Source organism: Diospyros lotus, chromosome 9 (assembly GCF_014633365.1).
Source record: "Diospyros lotus cultivar Yz01 chromosome 9, ASM1463336v1, whole genome shotgun sequence".
NCBI classification, from domain to species: domain Eukaryota; kingdom Viridiplantae; phylum Streptophyta; class Magnoliopsida; order Ericales; family Ebenaceae; genus Diospyros; species Diospyros lotus.
The window spans coordinates 17561875-17585638 of record NC_068346.1 but is presented as its reverse complement, the minus strand read 5'-3'; the positions used below and the strand labels follow the sequence as shown (position 1 = coordinate 17585638).

The window sequence follows — 23764 nt, the reverse complement described above, 5'->3', positions numbered from 1 at the left end:
AATTTATTAGTGTGACTCCATTCATAATAGTTTCATAGACGTTGAGGTCTTGCATCAAATAACAAGGGATTTTCTCCTTCTAATAGGTATAATTTGATCCATCAAAGTATGATGGGCCTTGAGGTGTTTGGCTTCCATCTTAGAATCCTTTTAGGTGATTAATGATATTTTATTTTTGTGTTGGTTTTGATGATAAAAAATAAATAATTTATATCTTAAATCAAATATATGGTTTTCAGGTTTTCAAACAAAAATCAATTTCAAGTACTTTTGTGAAAATGAAAACCAAATGAATTATATCTATGGCAATTTACAAAAATAAGTGTGAAGTTTTAAAAGAATCTCCTAAATAATTTTTACAAATTGGTTTTGAACCATTGGATAAATAAAACAATATTTTTTGAAAGCAAAAGGGACATCTGTTGCGAAAGAACACTTACCAAAACAGAGGATTAAAACAAAATATAAGTAAAACCTAAAAGAATATCGAAACAATCAAGATCACAAAAGAGTAAACAAAGAGAACTCCTTGTAAAATATCTTTTCAAGGCCCAGATCTGGATCTGTCCAGTTTGTACCACCCAGGTAACTCCAAAAATAGGGACACCAAGCCTCACGAAAGCACACAAGAACCAAGCCACGAGAACCCCAGAAATTGGAGCCCAAACCTTCTTGGCCAGAACACCAAATCTCTTACCCAAAACCACACAGGTTACGTTCACAGCAAGATCCACCAAAGAACAAGAACAATCACGAAGATATGTGACTCGAGAGAAGTAACTGAAAGCTTACCTTCAAAAGGAGACCATCGGAATGGATTAATAGAGAACCCCCACAGATCGTCCAAGTCATCCACAAGGAAAGACACGGACATCGGCAAGGAAAGACGGATCTGACTGAAAGAGAAGGGGGAACACATCGGATCGGCCTTACAAGGAAAGTAATCGGGTAAGCAAAGAGAGAGAGGAGAGAGAGAGAGAGAGAGAATCGACCGTCAAATAAAGGCAACAAGAAAGCAGAAAGGGCCTTTTATATGACGATGCTAGGGCACGCTAGGGAGCAATTTGGCTTGGGGTTGGGCTTGGGCATCTTTAAGCCTTGAGCAAATGGGCTCAGCCCATTTCTCCTCCAAAGACTTAATTAAGGGCTTATAGCCCGACTTCTTTAATGGGCTGCCAATGGGTGGTATTTTTGGACTATACTTCAATCCCAGACCGAAGCCCAAGATAAACTCGAATCTTCGTCATAGCCTTGGGCCTCATTGGGAAACAAAAAATAACAAATCTCTACCTGATTCCCAATGAGGCCAGCAAACACAAATAGAAAAAAATAGCAAGCACATGCAATAGAATGCAACAGAATGCAAATGATGCAACAAATGCATAAACAATCATCAAGTAACCTTACCAATGTTAAGAAGATCTAGGCATCTTTTAAATTTAGCCACAGGCAAAATTTCAGTCCCCATATCAGTAGAATTATATTCAGAAAACACTTTTTCCAGTCTAATAATGTTTTAAGATACAATATCACGAATAAAATGCAATCTCACATCTATATATTTAGTGCGTTCGTGAAAAATAGGATTTTTACATAAGTGAATTGTAAATTGACTATCAGATAAAACAGTCACATTTTCGTTAAGAACACATAGTTCATTTAGCAATCCCTTAAACCATAGGACTTTCTTAATAGCCTCTGTAGCAGCAATGTATTCAAACTCGGTGGTAGAGAGGGAAACAATATGTTGAAGCTGAGACTTCCAACTAATGCATGATTCACATAAAGTAAATACATAAGATGATGTGGACTTCCTGTCACCAGCATAGTCTGAATCAGTAAACCCTTTTAATCTCACATTATTAGACTTATACTTATATATTAATCCTACATTATAAGTGCCTCTTAAATACTTCAATAACCATTTCACTGCTTCACAATGATAGGGATCTAGGTTTGTCATAAATCTACTAAGAGTACTAACTGCATAGACTAGGTCTAGCTTAGTACATACCATAAGGTACATGACTGAACCTATTGCATTTGAGTAAGGAATTCTATTCATATATTCCTCTTCTTCCTCATTAGTAGGAGATTTATCTTTAGATAATATGAAATGGTTTCCTAAAGGTAATGAAACTGATTTACTATCATACATTCCAAATCTTTTTATAATTTTTAACACATTCTATTTGATGCAAAAATAACATAGAATTTGACCTATCTCTTACAATTTCCATACCTAGATCCTCTTAACCATACCTAGGTCTTTCATGTCAAATTCTCCACCTAAAGTAGATTTTATATTATTGATCTTTTTAACATCAGGGCTAATAAGAAGCATATCATCAACATAAAGTAAAAGAAACACACAGTCATTTTTATTTTTATGTTGAAAATACAAGTAATGATCAAACTTACTTCTTTTAAAACCAATTGATTTAACAAAGGAGTCAAAACGTTTATACCACTGTCTTGGGAACTGTTTTAAACCATATAAGGATTTTTTTAAGAAACACACAAAATCTTATTTTCTTTTGTCTTCAAAACTTTTGGGTTGATACATAAAGATTTTTTTTTCTAAATCACTATGCAAGAAAGCAGTTTTTACATCTAGTTGTTCAAGTTCCCAGTCAAAATATTCAACTAATGCAAGCATGACACGAATGGTAGTGAATTTAACAACCGGTGAAAAAATCTCATTATAATCTACCCATTCCTTTTGTGTGAATCCTTTGGCTACTAACCTAGCCTTAAACCTTATTGGTTCACTATCAGTTGTACTCCTTAACCTTATAAATCCACTTGCAACCTACGATGAACTTATCCTTAGGTCTAGAGACTAATTCCTAAGTTTGGTTCTTGTTGAGGGAACTCATCTTCTCTTTCATTGCTTCTATCCATTCTTTTGAATATTTACTTCTTATGGCTTCCTCATATGTGTTAGGCTCATTTTTAGCTAGGTCTTGATAACTAGCATAGGTTAATTCAAAATCTGATGCTAATCTTTGAGGTAACCTATGAGACCTTCTTTCCCTATCCTTGGCTAGCTGATAATCAGAAACTGATGGCTGGTCATTAGGATATTCCTCTATTGTTTCTCTTTCCTCTTCTATTTTAGGCTGATTTTGACTCTCCACCTCACTAGAGGTTGAAAGAGTGTTCTCCACCTCATCTGAGTTTATAGGAGCTTGGGTACTTGAGTTTTCAACTCTTCTTGAGGACTCTTATCCTCACTAACTTTGTCACCACTAGGCTTTGTACAAGGCATTTCAGATTCATTAAATGTGACATCTTTACTAACAATTATCCTTATTCCCTTTTGGTTTCTATCCCACAGCCTATACCCTTTTACTCTCTCGGGATAGCCTAAGAAAACACATTTCCTAGCTCTAGGCTCTAATTTTCCCTCATTTTGATGAGTGAAGGCAGCACAACCAAAAGTTCTAAGAATTGAATAATTGGCACATTTTCCATGCCATTTTTTATGAGGAGTATCACCATTTAAAGTAGCTGAAAGAGTTAGGTTAACTAAATAACATGCAGTCATAACAACTTCTCCCCACAAAGACTTAGGTATATTTGAACTAATCATCATACACCTAACCTTGTCTAAAAGGGTTCTATTTATCCTTTCGGCTACTCCATTCTGTTGAGGAGTGTAGGGGACTGTTTTATGCCTAGTAACTCCATATTCCTTGCACAAATTGTAACACCCCACTTTCTTGGGCGACGTCATAAATTGGGACAATTCTAGGACAATAATGTTTTTCCTTTCAAACTAATCTTAAATCACATCATTCCTCGCATCCATCCCAGAATTTCCAATCATTTTATCTCAAAAGAGAATCATCGTATACATCAAATGCGGAAGCTAGAATCGAACCTGACATCTTGCTTTAACATAAATCATAAATCAAAACTTCACATCACCATTTCTCGATGCTAATCATAAATCACATCTTATATCATTGCTTCTCGAACTTAATCCCAATACAAGGCTATTCATCAATGACTTAAAACATAACATAAGTCTCAACTAACATCAACACATAACATACGTTCTTACTAACATTAACCCTAAATAGGGTTATACATTGTCATTATTAACCATAAGGTTATACATCATCATTCATCAATCATCAGTCATATCTTACATCATGGACTTCCAAATCGTTCAGATTTCAAAGTAGCAGGACTTAAACACATTGGCTACATTATATCATTCATCTCATCATTCATTTCATCATGCACTTGGAAAGTGCCATTTCATGCATCATTCAGCCTCGTACCTGCTACAATCTTCATCTGGAACGTTTGAATATTCCAGGGGTAAAGCCCAATTAGATGATGAACCATCTAAGTATGCGTACAAAATTATTTTTGTGCATGAATGCAAAATGTCCTTTCCTTTCATTTCTGTTTGAGCCGACCGTACCTTAATGCTACTCTCCATTTTTACAATCTCCTTCCCAGATTGAAGTGTATGGGTGCACCTTTGGAAAAGCAGCGGTCCCGGCCCGTACTCTCAAACCCTTATGCGGATGTATGATCAATAATATCATCGTGAACATATGCACATTTCATCATCACTACATGTAAATGCAATCTACATGACATATTCACATCAAAACATGATAACATGATAAAACCATTTACATCAAATTGGGTTTTGGGAAAACCACTTTCAAATCAACCATTTTCATAGAACTAAATTAAGTTTGGAAAGTATTACTTACCTCATTCACATCTATAACATCTCGATTCTCGTGTCAGGCTTCTAACGTACTCAATTCGGATGCTCAACATACCCTGGACATCATATTCATTTAATAACATCAATATTATATTTTTTCGAATTTCCTCATAATTTTCCTCTATTTCTTCCTATTTTTCCTCAATAATTCCTTAAACATTTTTCTCACTAAATAATTTTTCGAACATTTTCTCGATTACTTCTCTATAACAACTCATAAAATAACTTTCTTAATTTATTGAAATTTTTTAGAAATTTTGCTTACATTCGCTTAGCCTCTCAGACTTTCTCGATATGCGTGCCCTAACCTCAAAACGCATGACTGATCTCGATTGTCTCGCAAATCCTCGATTCTCGAATACTACTTCGATTCTGGCACCACATTGATTTTCAAGCACTACCTCAAATTTTCGTGCATCGCCTCGATTTTTTGTGCATAGCCTTGATTTTCGTGCACCACCTCGAAACGTGTGCCCGAACAACTTTTCTTACCAAAATCTTCGAAATAATCATAAATCTCAATTTCCTATTTTTTGGGATTTTTTCCCATATTTTCTCTAACTTTTTTTCTATTATTTTCTTTTTCTTTCCTTTTCTTTTCTTTTTGTTTTTCTTTTTGCTCTTCCTTCTTCGACCTTTCTTCTTCCCTGCTACACACCCCCTGCAACTCCTTCTTCTTCACTCGAGACTTGCGCATAGCACACCACCTCCTTGCCTGTTCGCTCCTTGTCGAAGCCGCGGCTGATCCGCTCGTCGCCGGCCATTGCGTCGTCTTCCTCGGCCTCCCGTACGTGAGTCGTCACCGCCAGCCACCCCCACCAATGGCTCCGCCATTGTTGCGAACCAGCTGTTGCGAGCCTGCTGTTCGTTGTGCCTACAAGCTACCGCAGCTTGCTTCGGCCGAGGACCTGCCTTCCGCTGCTGCCCTGCTCCTCTTGCTTGCTGCCATGGCCGTGCATCGCTGCAACAACCACCAGCTCCCTTCTCTCTTCTCTCACAATCTCTTGCCCAGCCAAGCTCTCCGCTCTCTCTCTTGGCCATAGCTTCACGATCTCTCGGCCATCAGCTTTCTCTTCTCTCACTCTCTGCTTTCGGTCGCTGCAACAACAGCTTGATGCTGCCACACCATAGCCGAATTTGGCCTTCCCTTCTCACTCCCCAACTCTCTCAATCTCTCATCTATATATATATCCTAAGTGACTTGGGCGCCACTCTCATCCTCGAAAATCTCTCTTTGACATTCCTTTGCCCAACACCCTCAATTGAAGAAACATGCTGCAGATTGTTCCCCACACCTCCATCACGCGCACAGACAACCATCTTGGGAGAAGCCTCATGCGTGCATATGCATTGCATGTTATATATACATTATATATCTCACATTAAATCCCTATCATTCCACCTTATTAGACATTTAAACCCCACCACTTCTCCTTAATTACACTTAGGGTTTTCATAATAGCACTTAGGCCTTCCATCATTTTCATTTAATACCATCAAGCCATCCAATCTCCAAAATTAATAATCGACGATTACTTGATAAAATCGATTTCTCCCACCAGTATTCTTACCGGGCTATTGATTCATCTCGTAACTACTAAAGGGTTGATCCTTACAAAAAATCAAAACCGCCTCAGCTTTCCATTGACTTCCCCAAAGTCCCTTGTGACAATTCGGTATTTTAGCCTCAATCATAGCTGTATTTTAGTTGTACCGAAAACTATCTCAATTCCAATTTCTTTTACTTCCATAAATCCTATCTTGGAACGCTCATCGAGACCATGCTGTTTTCCTTAGTCAACTACACTCTGGGGCATTCCCTACAATCGATTCGATGATTTATTTTGCTATCAAACCTACTTTTCGGTATTCTAATCTCCCTTATATTACGTGGCAACCTTACAAAAAAATGGGATCTTACACAAATTGTCAAAATTAGAATTACAAAATTCTGACCATTGTCATTCCTAAGGTATTTTATCTTCTTGTCTGTTTGATTCTCTATTTGAGTTTTCCAATTTTTAAAACATTTAAAAGTTTCAGACTTATCTTTTAAGAGGATAACCCAAACCCTCCTAGAGTAATCATCAATTATGGACATAAAATACCTATTACCACCTGAAGTGGGATTCGATGTTGCCCCCCATAGATCTGAATGAATATATTCTAGAGTTCTAAAGGAAGCTCTATGGACATTATAGGAGAAAGACAACCTATGATGTTTTCCAAGAACACAATGATCACAGAAAGGGATATCGGACACAAAGTCTTTACCAAATGCACCCTTATCACTTAGCAACTTAAACCCTTTAACACTCACATGAGCTAACCTATTATGCCACTTGATGGTGGCATTCTGATTGGTTGATGCAACATGGGATCCTAGATTATTAATTACCTTAGCATTTAATAAATAAATCTCATTTCTCCTTACCCCCTTACAGACTACCATTGCTCCTTTAAACATTTTTAACACTCCATTTTCATTTTTTTCAGTAAGGCCACTATTTTCTAACTCTCCCACTGAAATTAAATTCCTAGTCATTTCGAGTATATACCTGACATCTTTTAATTTTAAGACATAACCAATGTCTAACTTAATAGAGATGTCTCTTACCGCAATGATCTTATATGCTAGGTTGTTGCACACTATGGCATGGCCACCTTTAGATTCATGCAGATTTTCAAACCAATATTTTTGTGATGTAACATGAAAAGATGCACCTGAATCTAAGATCCATTTATGCATGTTTGACCTAGATGCAACATTTATTTCAGTGGAGTAAAAATCTAAGAGCAAGTATACTTCACTAGGGTCATATGAGGTTACTATATTAGCCTCTTCTTGATCCTTACCTTTTTCTTTATTTTTTTATTTTTTTATTTTTTTCTACATAACAATCTTTAATAAAGTGTCCAATATTACCACACCCATAGCATTTTTTACCCTTCCCTTGATTTTTGGATTTGGACCTATTTCTACCATTTTTCTTACCATCTCCCTCTTGATTCTTAGATTGGGACCTACCTCTAATCATATGGATCTCACCATGTCTTTTCTCATGTTTAAGTTCCATTTCTTTACTTCTTAAAGAATCTATGACAATTTCTGGTGTTAAGGTATCCCTACCATACTTAATGGCATTTTTAACCTCTTTATAGTTATCAGGAATAACATTTAATAAAATCAAAGCCTTATATTCTTCATATACTGTTTCACAACAATTAGTGATATCTTGAACTAATTTGTTGAAGATATCTAAGTTGTCATCTAGATCCTTAGAGAGGTCAATCTTAAAACTGAAAAAATTCTCTAACAAATAAAGTTTATTTGGTGTGGATTTTTTCACATATAATTTTTTCAGTTTTTCCCATAGTTCTTTAGTTGTGTCAAGTTTTCCTACTTTTCTTAACACATAATCAAAAAAATGTAAGATTATAGAAGTATATGCCAATTCATCAGCTTCTAGTTTTTGTTCTTCTTTAGTACCTTTAGGGTATTTACCATCTATGGCCTTAGATACTTTCTATTATACTAAAATTCCCTTCATTTTTTGTTGCCAAATAGAAAAGTCCCCCTTCCCATTGAAAACCCCCAATTCGAAGTGTGTGGTCATATTCACTAAGTATATGAATTTCACACAGAATATGCAGCCTAATTAAATTGATGCAAACACACAGTTTTAAATATTTAACTCAGGCAGCAGATTCATAGAGGGATAATAAATAGAACCGGAACAGGACTAAACAGGGATAGAGAAAACTGATTTACAAAGTAAACAGTATTCTAAACCTGTTTTGCACATAGCCAAATAACTGATATCACACACACCAGATTATCAAGATGCACTCAACAAAGTATATATCGGTGCAAAAAAAAAAAAATTAGAGAACAGTAATTGCAGGACAAACAACTCAAACAAGCTGATACAAAATTTACCGAGCTAGATCTCATTCTATGAAACCAGGTCGGGTCTCGCAAACTTGCCGGCCTTCACGGGCCAAAGTCTGCCAACTACACGCGCCGTCACCGGCCGGAGAGTAGATTGGCACGTGCCAGTCAGAGCGAAGCTACCCGAACGAACGATCACGGATCTAGGGTTGGTTTACCCCAAATCACTCACTGCACAAAGCAATAGGAGTTAAACGATTCAAGTTCCAACATAAACCCTAGAACCACTTACCGTGTAAATCTATTGAGAAAACCAGAGGGATTTTTCGATTAGGTTTTGATTTTGCACAACCCAGGAGCCACACGAGGCTCTGATACCATTTGTTGCAAAAGAACACTTACCAAAACATAGGGTTGGAATAAAATACAAGTAAAACCTAAAAGAATATCGAAACAATCAAGATCACAAAGAGAACTCCCTGTAAAATATCTTTTCAAGGCTCAGATCTAGATTTGTCCAGTTTGTACCACCTAGATAACTCAAAAAATAGGGACACCAAGCCTCACGGAAGCACACAAGAACCAAGCCAGAGAACCCCCAAATCGGAGTCCAAATCCTCTTGGCCAGAACACCAAATCTCTTACCCAAAACCACACAGGTTACGTTCACAACAAGATACACCAAGGAACAAGAACAATCACGAAGATATGGGACTCAAGAGAAGTGACTGAAAGCTTACCTTCAAAAGAAGGCCATCGAAATTGATTAATAGAGAACCCCCACAGATTGTCCAAGTCATCCACAAGGAAAGACACGAACATCGACAAGGAAAGACGGATCAGATTGAGATAGAAGGGGGAACACATCGGATCGGCCTTACAAGGAAAGCAATCGGGTGAGCAAAGAGAGAGAGAGAGAGAATCAGCCGTCAAATAAGGGCAACAAGAAAGCAGAAAGGGCATTTTATATGACTGTGCTAGGGCACGGCTGGGGAGTAATTTGGCTTGGGCTTAGGCTTCTTTAAGCCTTGAGCAAATGAGCTCAGCCCATTTCTCCTCCAAAGACTTAATTAAGGGCTTATGGCTCGACTTCTTTAATGGGCTGCCAATGGGTGGTATATTTGGACTATACTTCAATCTCGAGCCGAAGCCTATAAAGATAAACCCGAATCTTCGTTATAACCTTGGGCCTCATTAGGAAACAAAAAACATCTTTATGTTCTTGATAGATTGATATTTTGTCTTTGATATATCTTTGATGATAAAAATCAATGAAATTATTTTATCAATGGTTATTATCTTGGTGCTCCAAATTACTTTTATATGATCTATTAAGCATCAAAATTAAAATAAATTTCATCTTGCATTCCAATGTTAAAAATATTGTGATAAATCTCTTAATGACATTTGGAATATTATGTTTTTATTTGATCAAAAATGAAAGAATTTTCAAGGAAAAACCAATCATATGTCAACTATATTGAAAATTTTCTATTGCATCTGTCAACTAACTCATTCCATCTATTGACTAACAGAATGATAATTTCTAACATTTTGAAGTTTTTCCTTAATCTGTCGACTAACTCATTTCATTTGTTAACTAACTCCTTAGATATATCGACTAACTCCTTTAATGTGTCAACTAACTCATTCCATCTATCGACTAACATAATGGTAATTTCAAATGTTTTGAAGTTTTTCCTTGATCTATCATTTAACCCTTGAATCTATCGACTAATGCATTCAATTTGTCGATTAACAGAAGCTTTAAAATTAATCTGTCGACTAAATTAGTCGTTGAAAGCCTCCAACGACTAGTTTTCATACTCTAACGACTATAATGAAGCTCTTTGGACACTTATAAATACAAGTCAATGATAATCTTGAAAAGACTAATGGATAAGAATGAAGTGAAGAGAGCTTGGAGATTATTTATATCATCTCAATTGTATTTGTGCTTCAATCTTTTCTTTCAAAAGTTTTGATCTTAATTTGTTTTTTATCATTCAAGTCTTTTTGTTTTTATTTGAGAGATTTTTGTAATTATGAGATTCATCTCTTAGATTTTTTTTTTTCTATTAAACATTTCTTATATTTCCTAACTTGTATAGCTAGAGGGCCTACTTGTGTAAGTAGAATGTTATATTTTCTAGTCTTAGACTAGAGGGTCTACTTGAGTTCAAGTATGAGGTTATAGTGGATTAGTTTATAAAATTCTTAGTGAGTAGTTAAAGTAGTGGATTAGATTTGGTTTAAACTGAACCATTATAAATCCTTCTGTTCATCTCTTACTTATGCATTTCAAGCATTTCATTAATCCTCACTTGAATTGAATTTTTATTCTTCATTGAAAGGATTTCAAGTTTCAAACTAAATTTTAAATCACCCAATTCACCCTCTCCTCTTGGGTATGTGCCATAGCATTTCAAACCTATCAATTAAACCTGTGAAAAATAAAAATAAAGGTGATCAAGCTCTGATATCAATTGTTAGTTTTGTGTAATCTAATGGTACCTTACACCCAAGAGGAAGGTGAATTGGGCATTTATAAATTTTAAAAGTTTGTAAAAATTTTAAAGAAAAATATCAAAATAATGAATTAAGAACAAGAAAATACAAATCAAAGATACATAAAAAATTTAGAGTAGTTCAGCTCAACCTAACTTACTCCACTACTCTAGCTCCATACTAGAGATTTCAAATCCATTATAACTTCCTACTTAACTAAGTAAACTCTAACAAAATTGTTAGGAATTTACAACCTCCTACTTATACCCAAGTAGGCCCTCTAATACAACCGTTAGGAAATAAACACAATTTATGAAGAGAATGATATGAGAGTTGACATTCAGTTATAAAGATATCTCTAAAATATACAATAAGTCTTTAACAAGATATTACAAAAGATAAATAGACTTGGTTGAGAGAAATATTGAAAATACAAAACTAGTAAGAAGAACAATCACTTGTAACCTTCTATCACTTTGATCAATCTCTCTAGTGCACCTTGGACTAGCATTTATAGCTTTCTCCCGTGCTTTAAAGTAAAGAGCCATTACAAAAACCCTTGGAATCATTTAATGGTTGCAAAAAAAAACTAGTTTAAAATTATCAGTGAAGAGACGATTGACAATTTGCAAATCGACCAGTAAAAGGCCAATTAATTGTTTTGTTTTGCTAGCCGTCCACTCACTTACCATGTCTTGCTGCTGCAGCTGCCATAAACAAAACTTGCATTGTGTAGTAAAGCCAACTTTTATGACCCCACCCTGCACGACTGCTAATTACTAGTTTAAATTTAGGATGACTGTTAATTATATATAGAAGGCTGTAGCGAGCCATATTATTACAACAAACATTATGATTATAAATGCATGTGCCTGAGTGTACGAAGATCGCTGCAGACTCTGAGACATCGCCCCTCAACTTTGATCTCTCAATTTGAAAACGTCGTGTCTAAAACAAGGGGAAACCCTATTTTTTTTTTTTTAAAAAAAAAAAACTTATTTTGTGAATTTTATATGAATTATATCAACTACTGATTAATCATCAATTACAGACATCAATTAGTTCAAATACGGTAATGGAATATTTCATATATATATATTATGTATAGATTAGATTTATTCCATTAGCATATATATGGGCATATTCTTAGGAGGGTGAAAGCCATGCATGAAGAGATCGATGTTGATCAAACAACACAATCATTCATGTGCATATTTTTTCATGCAATGACACATGGAGAAGTACAAATTTGACAGATGGTAGCCCCTCAGAAAACTGAATCTCTTCCATCCCTCAAACACACACACATATATAGACAAGAAAGAAGAGGTCCAGGCTCAGTGTTTCACTAACTCTCTCTCTCTCTCTCTCTCTCTCTCTCTGGGTGGCAGGGGAAGTGGTCCTTCTACAACATGGATGGACACTCGTATGTCTTGATTAGGACACTATACATATATATATATATATATATATCTTTGTTCTTGTGCCCCTATTAAAGCTCTCCCATTATCGTTATTTATTACTGATATCTTCTACCCAATCGTGGAATTCACCAGAACTCCCAAAGCTCATGATTGCTTCACTTTCCGTACATGGCTTCCTTCGGGACTCAGAATTAAGAATATTGGAAATGATGTTATATATGACAAAAATAAACAAAAAAATTAAACTTTACACGTAATTTTTACACAAAATGATACAACTCATTAATGATAATGTATTCAGATGGAAAACACCCATTACGTAAATAATTCACAATTATAAAAAAAAAAATTCAAAAAAAAAGTTACTATCATATATTAGTGTAGTGTGTGGTATATTTTTAAGAAGACATCATTTTCCATCTTCATCTCGTTTCTTTTACTAATGGAGAAAAAACTAAAAGAAAAAAAAAAGATTATTAATTACATGTGTAGGGTTGTACTTATACGTGGATATTTTGGGTCAGAAGCTTGCCCACATGCCCTTTGTGGACCAAAAACGAATCGTGGCAATGGCTGGGACGCCCATCAATTTTATCCCCTCAAACTCAAATGTGTTAGTACTATGCATACCACACGCAGCACTACAAGTTGGGGGGTGGGCATTGATTGGTGAAGTAGCAATCCCAACAAAAACCAATCTGTGGTTTGAAACCTCAAACCCAGCCTTAGCCTCTTATTATTCTCCGGGGGAGTTACTATCATCTCTTTCTCGCCACTTAATATAATAACAAAGGGAGTCCACCTATAATAATAATAATAATTATTATTATTATTATTATTATTATTACTACATTTTTTTCCCCAACTTTCTTCATCATTTTCCTTGGCCTTTTATTGGTGGTGGTTGGCTGGGCTCGAAGAGAAAAATGATGATCGTAGAAAAACCTGATGAATATTATGATAGTGGTTTTCTTTCAAATATGAGTTGCTTAATTGTGCATTTGGTCCAACTGTTCTTCGTGTGCTTTAATGGTTAGTTAACAAGTTGGTTCCAGAAATCATTCCCTGATGGACCTTATGTTTGCCAGCAGACAGCAGCTATAGAAAACATGGGGTAAGAGGGTCTTTTCACGGTTAAGGCAACCACATTGCAATAGATACACCAAAACATGTCACACAAGGCGGCATTATTAGTCCCAAAATTTATAAAAGCATTATATTAGAATCTAAACGCCATTTCCAAATTACATATATCCCACCATTCAATTACCATAGCCATTGCACATCCTAAACGAAAAGTAAACGCAATTTGACCCAAAAAGGGAAAAAAAAGGGGGGGGGGGGGGGGGGGGGGGGGGGGGGGGGGGGGGAGAGGAGGATAAAAGAAACAAATTTGAATTCATAACCACAAGCCATATGACAGAATAAGGGAACAAAAAGAGACTACTAGATAAAGACCACCCTGCATCCAGGATCAGGATCAGCCCCGGCCCGCAAGAACACACTCCATTACCTCAAGCCTGTGAAAAAAAAAACAAAAACAGAAGACAAGAAGAAACTCATATAAGTGCAGTGCCATATATATATATATATATATTAGGTATGTCCAATCATAAATTCCATATATTTTGGAAACATTCATTAGTTACTGGCTTCTTTAACAAAAGATGAATTCAATCACTTGCCTTGTTAGCAATGTTGTTGGAGAGCCAATCCAGCCCCTCATACAGTCCCTCCCCGGAGGTGGCACAGGTGCTCTGTATGTACCTGGGAAGAAACAATAAACAGTTACAGATAACCAAAATAAAATAGGCAAACGAAGAGTAGAAGAATAAGATGATTTCCGTTCAAACATGGTCACATATATCTCTTTATCATTTCAGAATACCAGATAGCAGCAGAAATTGAAAAGCTCACCAATGACGCTGTCGGAGAGAATGAAGACCTAGCTTGTCAGTTATTTCAGCTGCATTCATTGCATTGGGAAGATCTTGCTTGTTAGCAAATACAAGCAGCACTGCATCCCGTAGCTCATCCTGCAAGTGCACATACAGATGATAACAATATTACCACCAAACTGGAATACAATGGTTTTACTTGAATCATAGCAGCGAAACCAGCTACAAGCTCACAATTATACTACTTGTCACAATGTTCCCAACACTCAGTGGCAAAAAGCACTCAGAGAGATGACAGACAAGAGGTGACTTACACAAGGCTCTGGAGGCAGGGGCACAACAAACTCCCAAGAAAAAAACCAAGACAATTCACGAGTGTATGTTAACAATTCTAGTTATGTTTTGTTTAGTTATTTAGGAATTTTAAATAAGTAAGATGTTCTGCTAACGTTTCCCACTTAAAAGTAAGATTTAAGAGTTTAGCTATGTTATGTTTAAGATTAAGATGCCATGTTTTTGTTTCCTAGTTTAAAATTGGATTCTTAGTTTTGTTGGGATTTTCCGAAATACCTCTCATAATTGTATGAATTATTTAGATTTGTTTACTATAGCAATTGTCATTACTTTTTTTCTCTCTTCCTACTATTTATGCTTCAACTATAATTGAGCTTTAGGGATTTGGATTTACTCGTGCATCAATTGAGATGGGATCAGGATGTCGCTCAAAGAGTAGGCAATTTCCATCCTCCCAATTCAATTGCGAGTACAGGTGGCAAGATCACTAGCACCAAAACTAAGCATAAAGTAATAAATAAAAACCAATTAGAACTTACCTCATTCAACATGCGATGCAGTTCATCCCTCGCCTCAACAATTCGGTCTCTGTCATTGCTATCAACCACAAAAATGAGTCCCTGTGTGTTCTGGAAGTAGTGCCTCCACAATGGACGAATCTGCGAATAAGAGTCCCAATCATCAATACATTACATTCCAAACTTCACCGGCAATTCGGCAAAACTAGTATTTACATTGATAGCACATTTGATATCACAAACAAATCCCAGGATGCAAGTGTCAAGAAGCCACATGTGATTTCATTAAAATAGAATATAATTCTAAACACACAACCAGATTGGTAAAAAAAATAAAATCATACCTTATCTTGGCCACCAACATCCCAAACAGTGAAGCTGATATTTTTGTATTCAACGGTTTCAACATTAAAACCTGCAAATAATCACCATACTTACTCAGGCAACCATAATCCTCTATTATGAATCCAAATAAGATTATAATTCTACTCAAAAGAAATGCATTTGTGTAGAAAAATCTGCTGGTAAGATATGGATGATTCAAAACTTAAAATGGTTTAAAAGGCTATCCACATTGATCTTCCAAAAAGTTTAAACCAACAAATCAACCAAAGAACACATAATAATTAACCAACCAAACCCGGATTTGAGCAAGAATCTTTTAACAAAGCCAAAAAACCAAAAGGGAATTTTCACAGAGCTGTTCAATCTGGCTTATAGGTCTTCAAATATTCAGCACAACAAAATTGAAGACAAGGTAAACCCAAAATGTTTCTCTTCTGATAAGTTCCAAAAGATAAAAGAGGACAAGTCTTGGTAACACCGATAAAGTCAATCCTTTCTAACTAAAAGGTCATGTGTTCAAATTGTGAAAGCGACCGCTTTCAAAACAAGAGAACTGAGAAAGGATACATACAAGAACAACCCTCCACTAATCCTTGCAAAGCAAGGAGCCACATGCACTTGGGATAAGTTCCAAAGATGAAACATCTATTGGATATACATGTGATGTGTCAAATTTAAGCAGCAAAACCACATACTATCATGCCCTGTAAGAATAACTAATATAAAAATTATATAGCCACCTGTATGTTAAGGATGCTTGGAAGTTTGTATTTCAAAAGCGCCAACAAAGGAATTCCAAGTGGATCAAATAACAAGGTGATTTTAAAGCAACTTCAGTCCAAGAGACAGACAAGACAGAACCTTAAAGGTTCCTGAAAGCTAAGCATCTCTTGCACTGATATGAGCATAAACATTTCTTGCTAGATAGTGACTAGAGATTGGTACAACACTTTATAACTTTTACCAAATGACTAACTTGCAAGATTTAGTCCAGGATGCATCTGACACATCCTATGGAAAAAGACGTATTGTTCTCGAATACCTCGTGTCTAAACCTATGGTCATAGTTTCATGATATGGAAAGAAAAATCTATTTTTCTTTGATATAACAAAAAATAAATAAATTTAATGCTTGAGATGGATAGTATGTCACAACAGTGTATTCATCGTGCAACATGCTATTTTTATACTTGACAAGAAACCCTTACCTTGAGTTTGAGTTCGCTAATGTTTGTCCTTGTCTATTTTTGCCTTAGCTCACTGCCTTTAACCTCCTCCTCCTTTCTCTTCCTCTGCCTTGGTTCTTCGTCGTTCACTCACTTGGAAAATGTAGAAGAGAATGAAGAGAAGCCATCTCTGCTTTTATACTAAACTTCACCCCAAGTTATCAATCACCCTATAAAGTGGGGTACCAATCTCATAGTTTCAGCAGATTCTCACTAATACTCCCCCGGCTGGTCGAGGATTAAACACATTGAGATTGATAGACACTTCATAAAGAAGAAACTAGTCAATGGACAACTGTGCATTCCATTTGTTCAGTCAAGGCATCAACTGGCAGATGCCTTCACCAAAGCTTTACACAGCAAGGACATTATGACTATGATATCCAAGATGGGAATGAAGGATATTCATACATCATCTTGCAGGGGAGTGTTGGAATCTCAGGTAAAAATAGCAGGAAAGACAGCTGTTACAGCTATAAATATATGGTTATTATAGAAAGGTTGACCATAGTGGTGCAAGACTGTAAATGGCTAATTCTATGGCAGTAATCAAAGAAGACAACAAAGCAATCAATCTAAAATAATTGTGAATGTATATGAGCTGTAATTAGGATGTTTCTTGTATATACTTTCCTTAGGTATTCTTTCATAAACTGTAAATTTTGAGGTTATAATGAGGGGATAATCTGAAGAGGCAAGATGTCTTTTTGCCTACACTTTCAAAGACTAGTTGCTGCTATTCTTACGGTACTCCCATTGCATTAATGGTAAAGATCCTTATCATGGAGCAACACAGGCTGCCCCTTGGCTTGTGCTACATATATATATATATATATGCACACTTTAAATTGGCAAATATCCTTATCGTCACATATTTGCAAGTGCATATATATGCACGTTATTCTAAAATAATTGCTCCTACACACACAAACACATATATGTTTATTTTTCTCTTTTCCTTCTCATCTGAATATTTACCAATAAAAGTTTTTTGCAATAAATTCCTCATTTCGCATATCTTGTAGTATCACCTTAAATTTTGCATCCCTTTTGTATCTCAACCACTGCTTCCAAAACCTATTGGGTTATATACAAATGGAATTGAATTTGATACGAGGATTCCCAATCTAAGGTTTGTTTTTTCAAATTTGCCACTTTTGAATTTTGGGTAATTATTTTCCTCAATAATTACTTATTCCCAAAATTCTAGACAAATTTGGGGTGTTACAGCTACCAAGATTTACCAATTAAAAGTATATACCTGTAGGACAAGGAGGAGCTCATGTTGCTCCATGCATCAAGATAGAAGCGTGCATTTGATGCAAAGAGGAGCAAAATGATTAGATAGAGAAGGGAGTACACTTTCTCAAGGCTTAGGCCTCACCCTCAAAGGCAAAAGCTGGGAGCAAAGCTACTAGTGTGAGAATTGAGGGTGGCATAAGAACCCCCATTCTCCCCACACATTATGCTTATATAGATTATTATATGTAACATAATTAAATAAAAATATATGTATAGGTAGATATAGATTAATTTTTATTTTCGATTAAATTTTGAGGTTCAATAGTATGCTTTCAAAAATTTATTTATTGATTACCCTTAGTTAAATAAAAATTAAAGGTGTCACCCACTAGAGTAGGAATAAACTTGGCCTAAGAAAAGGGTTCAAGTCTTGGTAAGCTCTAGAAAGTCACGTCATCAGGAAGTTTATTATTATTTATTTAATACTGCTTGGCAACTAATTATTAAATAAGTTCATTATTTTATTTGGGGAAAAAAAACATTCCATTATTTTGGGTGACAAATAACACCCCAATAAAGAGAAAGGTGTTACAGATATCCCCAATGCACCACACTCTCTGCTTTACAAGGGTTAGGGGATGGTCATTTTGTATGTGCAACATTACCATTACCTTTGCAAAGAGGCTATTTTCATAACCCAAATCCATAACCTTCTAATTACAAAAGAGAAACCTTGCCCTTGCTATATACGAGCGAAACTTATGCACCCAGCAACATGATTTTTCTGGTTGCTTGTAGTTCTAAAAATAGTTCATTGCAAGTGAACTTCGATACTTCACTTGGTAAATGTAAAAATAGCAGTAACTAGGCTTTCGAAGTGTAGGCAAAAAAGACTACTTGCCTCTTCAAATTATCCTCTATTTATAACCTCAGAATTTATAGTTTAAGAATCTAAAAGAGGAAAGAATGTATAAGGAAAATATATACAAGAAACATCCTAGTTACAGATTATACACATTCACGATTATTTCAGATTGATTGCTTTGTTGTATTCCATGATTATTGCCATAGAATCAGCTATTTACAGCTTTGCACCACTATGGTCAACCTTTTCATAATAATCATATACTTACAACTTTAACAGTTGTCTTGCCTGCTATTTTTACCTGAGATTCCAATACTGCCCCTCGAGATGATGTATGAATATCCTCCATCCTCATCTTGGATATCATAATCATGAAGTACTTGCTGTGTAAAACCTTGGTGAGGGCATCTGCCAGTTGATGCCTTGACTGAACAAATGGAATGCACAGCCGTCCATTGACTAGTTTCTCCTTTATGAAGTATCCGATCTCAATGTGTTTTAGTCCTGTCATGTTGAACAAGATTATTAGTAATGTTGATTGCAGCTTTCTTGTCACTATATAGTAAGAGTGACTCCTTTTTAGGCAATCCTAACTCTTGTCATAACCTTATTCACCCATTAACAGCTCACATACACCTAGGGCCATTGCCCTATACTCAGCATCAGCACTCAAACCTAGCCACAACTGATTGTTTCCTACTCCTCCATGTAACTAGGTTACCTCCAAACAAAGTGCAATATCTTGAAGTTGATCTTCTATCATCTAGAAATCAAGCCTAATCTGCATCAGTGTAATCCCTCTACGTTCAAATGGTTATGGTTAAAAAACAGCAAACCTTTCCCAGGAGCTGTTTTTTGACACCTTAAAATCCTGTAGACAGCCTCCATATGAATTGACTTAGGATTTTGCATCAATTGGCTTACAACCCCTACTGCATAGGCAACATCCAATCTTGTATGGGACAAGTATATTAGCTTCCCGACCAGCCTTTGATACCTGCCTTTATCAGCCTTTTCACCTTCATTAACGCTAAGTTTCTGATTTACTTCAATGGATGAATATGCAGGCTTACATCCCAACTTACAGATCTCAGTCAATAAATCTAGATATTTTCTTTGGGAAATAAAAATGCCCTTATCTGATCTAGCTACTTCAATTCCCAAGAGTACCTTAGCTGCCCAAGATCCTTGATCTCAAATTCTTCCCCCAAGTATTCCTTCAATTGATGCATTCCTTCATGGTTATTTCCTGTCACCACTATGTCATCAACATAAACAATACAAAGAGTTGGCTTGTGTTCCTTTCTTCTAAAGAACATGATGTGATCAGCATTACGTTGTCGATAACCATGCCTTATTATAGCCCTGTTAAACCAAGCTTTGGGGGACTATTTTAGACCATATAGGGCTTTCTTTAACCTGCAGACTTTTTCTTGCTTCTCTGAATTGTTGAAACCTAGTGGGATCTCCATGTATACTTCTTCTCCCAGCTCTCCATGCAGAAATGCATTCTTTACATCCAATTAATGTAGGTCCTAGTCTAAACTAGCTGCAGATGATAGAAGAATTCGTACTGTGTTCATTTTTGCTATCGGGGCAAAAATCTCTTCATAGTCCACTCCATAGGCTTAAGCAAACCCATTAGTCACCAGTCTTGCCTTGTATGTTTCAACTGTTCTATCTGCCTTGTATTTAACAGTAAAAACCCATTTACAGCCAACTGGTTTCTTATTAGGTGGCACTTCAGTGAGTTCCCATGTATTATTCTTCATTAGGGCTTTCATTTCCTCCACCATAGCATGTTTCCAGCATGGCCTACTAATAGCATGCTTCCAATATGTGGGTACTATTACTGATTCTAAAGAAGATAGAAAAATTTTATAGGAGGCAAACAATGAATTATAAGTAACAAATTTGGAGATAGGATTTTGTGTACAGCTCCTAACTCCTTTTCTGATAGGGAGATACAAATCAAAGAGTTTAAATGAAGAATCAAAAATAGGTTTAGTTTCAAGAATTGTTGCATCAAGATCAGGGTTAGTTGCTAGAAATTGACTAGAAGTTGGAAGTTGTTCAGATTCAGTGAAGTGTTTACTTGGATCAGTGAGGTTCTAAGAATTTTCTTGGCTAGGAAGACACTGTTGATGGGCTTGTTTCCTTCAAAAATAAGTCCAAGCTCCCCATTACCGAGTCATTTGGTCCTTAATGTTGATCAGTATTACCTGGTTCTTCCTCCTGCCTGGGTTTGTCAATATTAGCTGAAATATAGAAATCAACAGTGGTCTCTCCACCTTCTACCCTCAAATCAACAACAGTCTCTCCACCTTCTTCCCTCAAATCCAACACTATACCAATAGAGTATAAGTCCACTGCACTAACACCTCTTCATGTACTTTGGTACTGATATTCTCCCCCTAAAGAGGTGATTAGTTGGACTGAAAATTATTGTAATCCTCTCTAAATGTGACATACATACTTACAAAAAACTTTTGGGTAGCTGGATGGTAGCACTTATACCCTTTCTATCTAGCAAAATACCCAATGAATATGCATTTGAGAGCTTGAGGGTTTAATTTGCTGATTGTAAGAGAGTGGTTTCGAACATTGCATGTGCAGCCAAATACCTTGGGAGGGATAGCATAGGATGAGACTCCCCATTAGGAGCTCCAAAGGTGTTATAAAATTGAGTGTCATGGGTGGCATCCTATTGATTAAGAACTGCATCACCCCAATAAACTTTGGGAACATGCATTGCAAAGAGCATTAACTTGGTGACCTCCCAGAGATGTCTATTTTTCCCTTCTGCCACACCATCCTAAGCAGGGGTATCAACACAGCTGGTTTGATGTATCATGTATGTTCCCTTGATCCGGGAGATAGTCTTGGAAAGCAGCATCCTTATATTATAAGCCATTATCACTTCTGAGAACTAGAATGTTTGTATTAAACTGAGTAGTTACCATCTTGTGAAAGGACTTGAAACAACAACCAACTTCACTTTGATGTGTCTTAAGATAAACCCGAGTTGTTCGACTAAAGCAATATAAAGGTAATAAACCCTCTGTATACAGTGAGTGTTTTAACCCTACTAGGTCCCCAAACATTTTAATGGACAATCATGAAAGGCTTAGTAATCCTTTTATTAATTGTAGGGTAAGCATTTCTTGTGTGTTTACCAAACTCAAAAGCTTCACAAAATACACTAGTGTTATTGCATTATTTACTCAAACTAGGAATAATCTTTGTTGTTTCAGACTCACTAGTTTAGGCGGATTTAGATGAACTAATCTCACTCAAATACTCTTCCCACTCTCGGATCAATAGAAAGAATCGTTAATACAAACAGAAATTAAGAATTCACAAATTAAACAGAAACCAAAAATCAAATCACAAGAAGCCGAATTTATCCTGGTTCGGATTGCAAGAGTTGCAATCCTACATCCAGTAATCAAACACCCCATGAGCAGTTTTTTATTCAGAAAGAACGATCAGTACAACAGCTAGTTCCCTTCCTTCTATTCCCAAGTACATCAAACCTTCGCTCCCCAAGATGACAAAGCTATCTCTCAAAAACACTAGCCTTTCTCTCAAAACGAAATAGCACTCGTTACAACAGAATTGAGAACCCCACCCTAACCGGCTACCACTTGCCCTCTATTTATAATAGGGGCGGACATCCCAATACCTGGAATTAGATAATTAAAGTTTTAACCCCCAAACTTTTACAAGTCACATTTAGGGTATTGTTTCTAACTGCCTATCTAAACCTTAACCAATATAAGCCACTATCTTCACTGATCTTCTAGGATAACTCGAGGCAAACATATCAACAATACTCCACCATTTGCCTTGAGTTTTCACCACCCGATAGACTGATCTTGCTCTCTTCCGAGAATGCATAACCTGAGCACTCAAACACAACAAACATTAAGAATATTTAAACAATGCTGCAATTTAGATGTAGGAACAACTTGGGTAAACATATCAATTGCATTCTCTTCTCCACCAACTTTTATTAGGTTTATTTCCTCCTTATCAAGGATTTCTCTAATGAAATGATACCTAACATCTATATGTTTGGTTCTTTCATGGTGGGATGGATTTTTAGCCAAATGTAGAGCACTTTGGCTATCACACATCAACTTAACCTTGACATCTCTACCTAGGAGTTCACTAATAATTCCTCTAAGCTAAAGACCCTCTTTAATTGCCTTTGTTACTGCAATGTACTCAGCCTCGGTGGTGGATAACGCCACGATGATAGAACCCCAAAGCTGAAAGACACATGTTACTGTTTTGCCCAAAGTAATAGAATGCTGGAATTATGGGAGAAATCAGGAAGAAATAAAAGATGATTCTGCAGCAATTAGTTATCAGGATTTAAATGTAACTAATTGTAATTTCTAAGGGTAGTTTTGACTTTTATAAGTTAGTTATTTTCCCTTAGATAGTTCTGCCCCTCTAGTTTATAAATAACTGGGTGCGGACGTCAGTTCGATTATCAATCAATTGTATCTTTCATTCTCTTGTGTTCGGATACAATGAGAGGCGAGAAAGAGAGCTGTTAGATTATAGTTCTTGTTGTCTTCTGTTAGAGTATTGTATTCGAGAAGCAAGGAGAGGCGAAAGAGGGGTCTTCTTCGTACTGGTTTTTCATTCGATTCTAGTGGATTGGTTGCTTCTTGGATTGCTGGATGTAGTGCCATGTAAATGGCATGAACCAGGGTATAACGTGTGTGCTGCAATCTGATTTGGTTTTCTTTTCTATTTTAATTCTGTTCCAATTGTTTACTTTT

At 36.2% G+C, this 23764-nt stretch overlaps 1 protein-coding gene across 3 annotated transcripts in view; it reads right to left on the bottom strand.

Moving 5' to 3' along the window:
- Positions 1–13767: 13767 nt before the first annotated feature.
- The window catches only part of LOC127810712 (ADP-ribosylation factor 2-like), a 74412-nt gene continuing 64415 nt past the window's right edge, over positions 13768–23764 (bottom strand). For 2 of the 3 annotated variants that reach the window (XM_052350329.1, XM_052350331.1), the window contains exons 3-6: positions 15635–15705; positions 15312–15431; positions 14498–14616; positions 14254–14347 (exon numbers count right to left, since the gene is read on the bottom strand). In XM_052350329.1, the coding sequence (XP_052206289.1) occupies positions 14254–14347; positions 14498–14616; positions 15312–15431; positions 15635–15705 (404 nt within the window). Of the gene's footprint in view, positions 14101–14253; positions 14348–14497; positions 14617–15311; positions 15432–15634; positions 15706–23764 lie in introns of those variants that run through there. The other variant, XM_052350330.1, reaches the window with a different exon arrangement.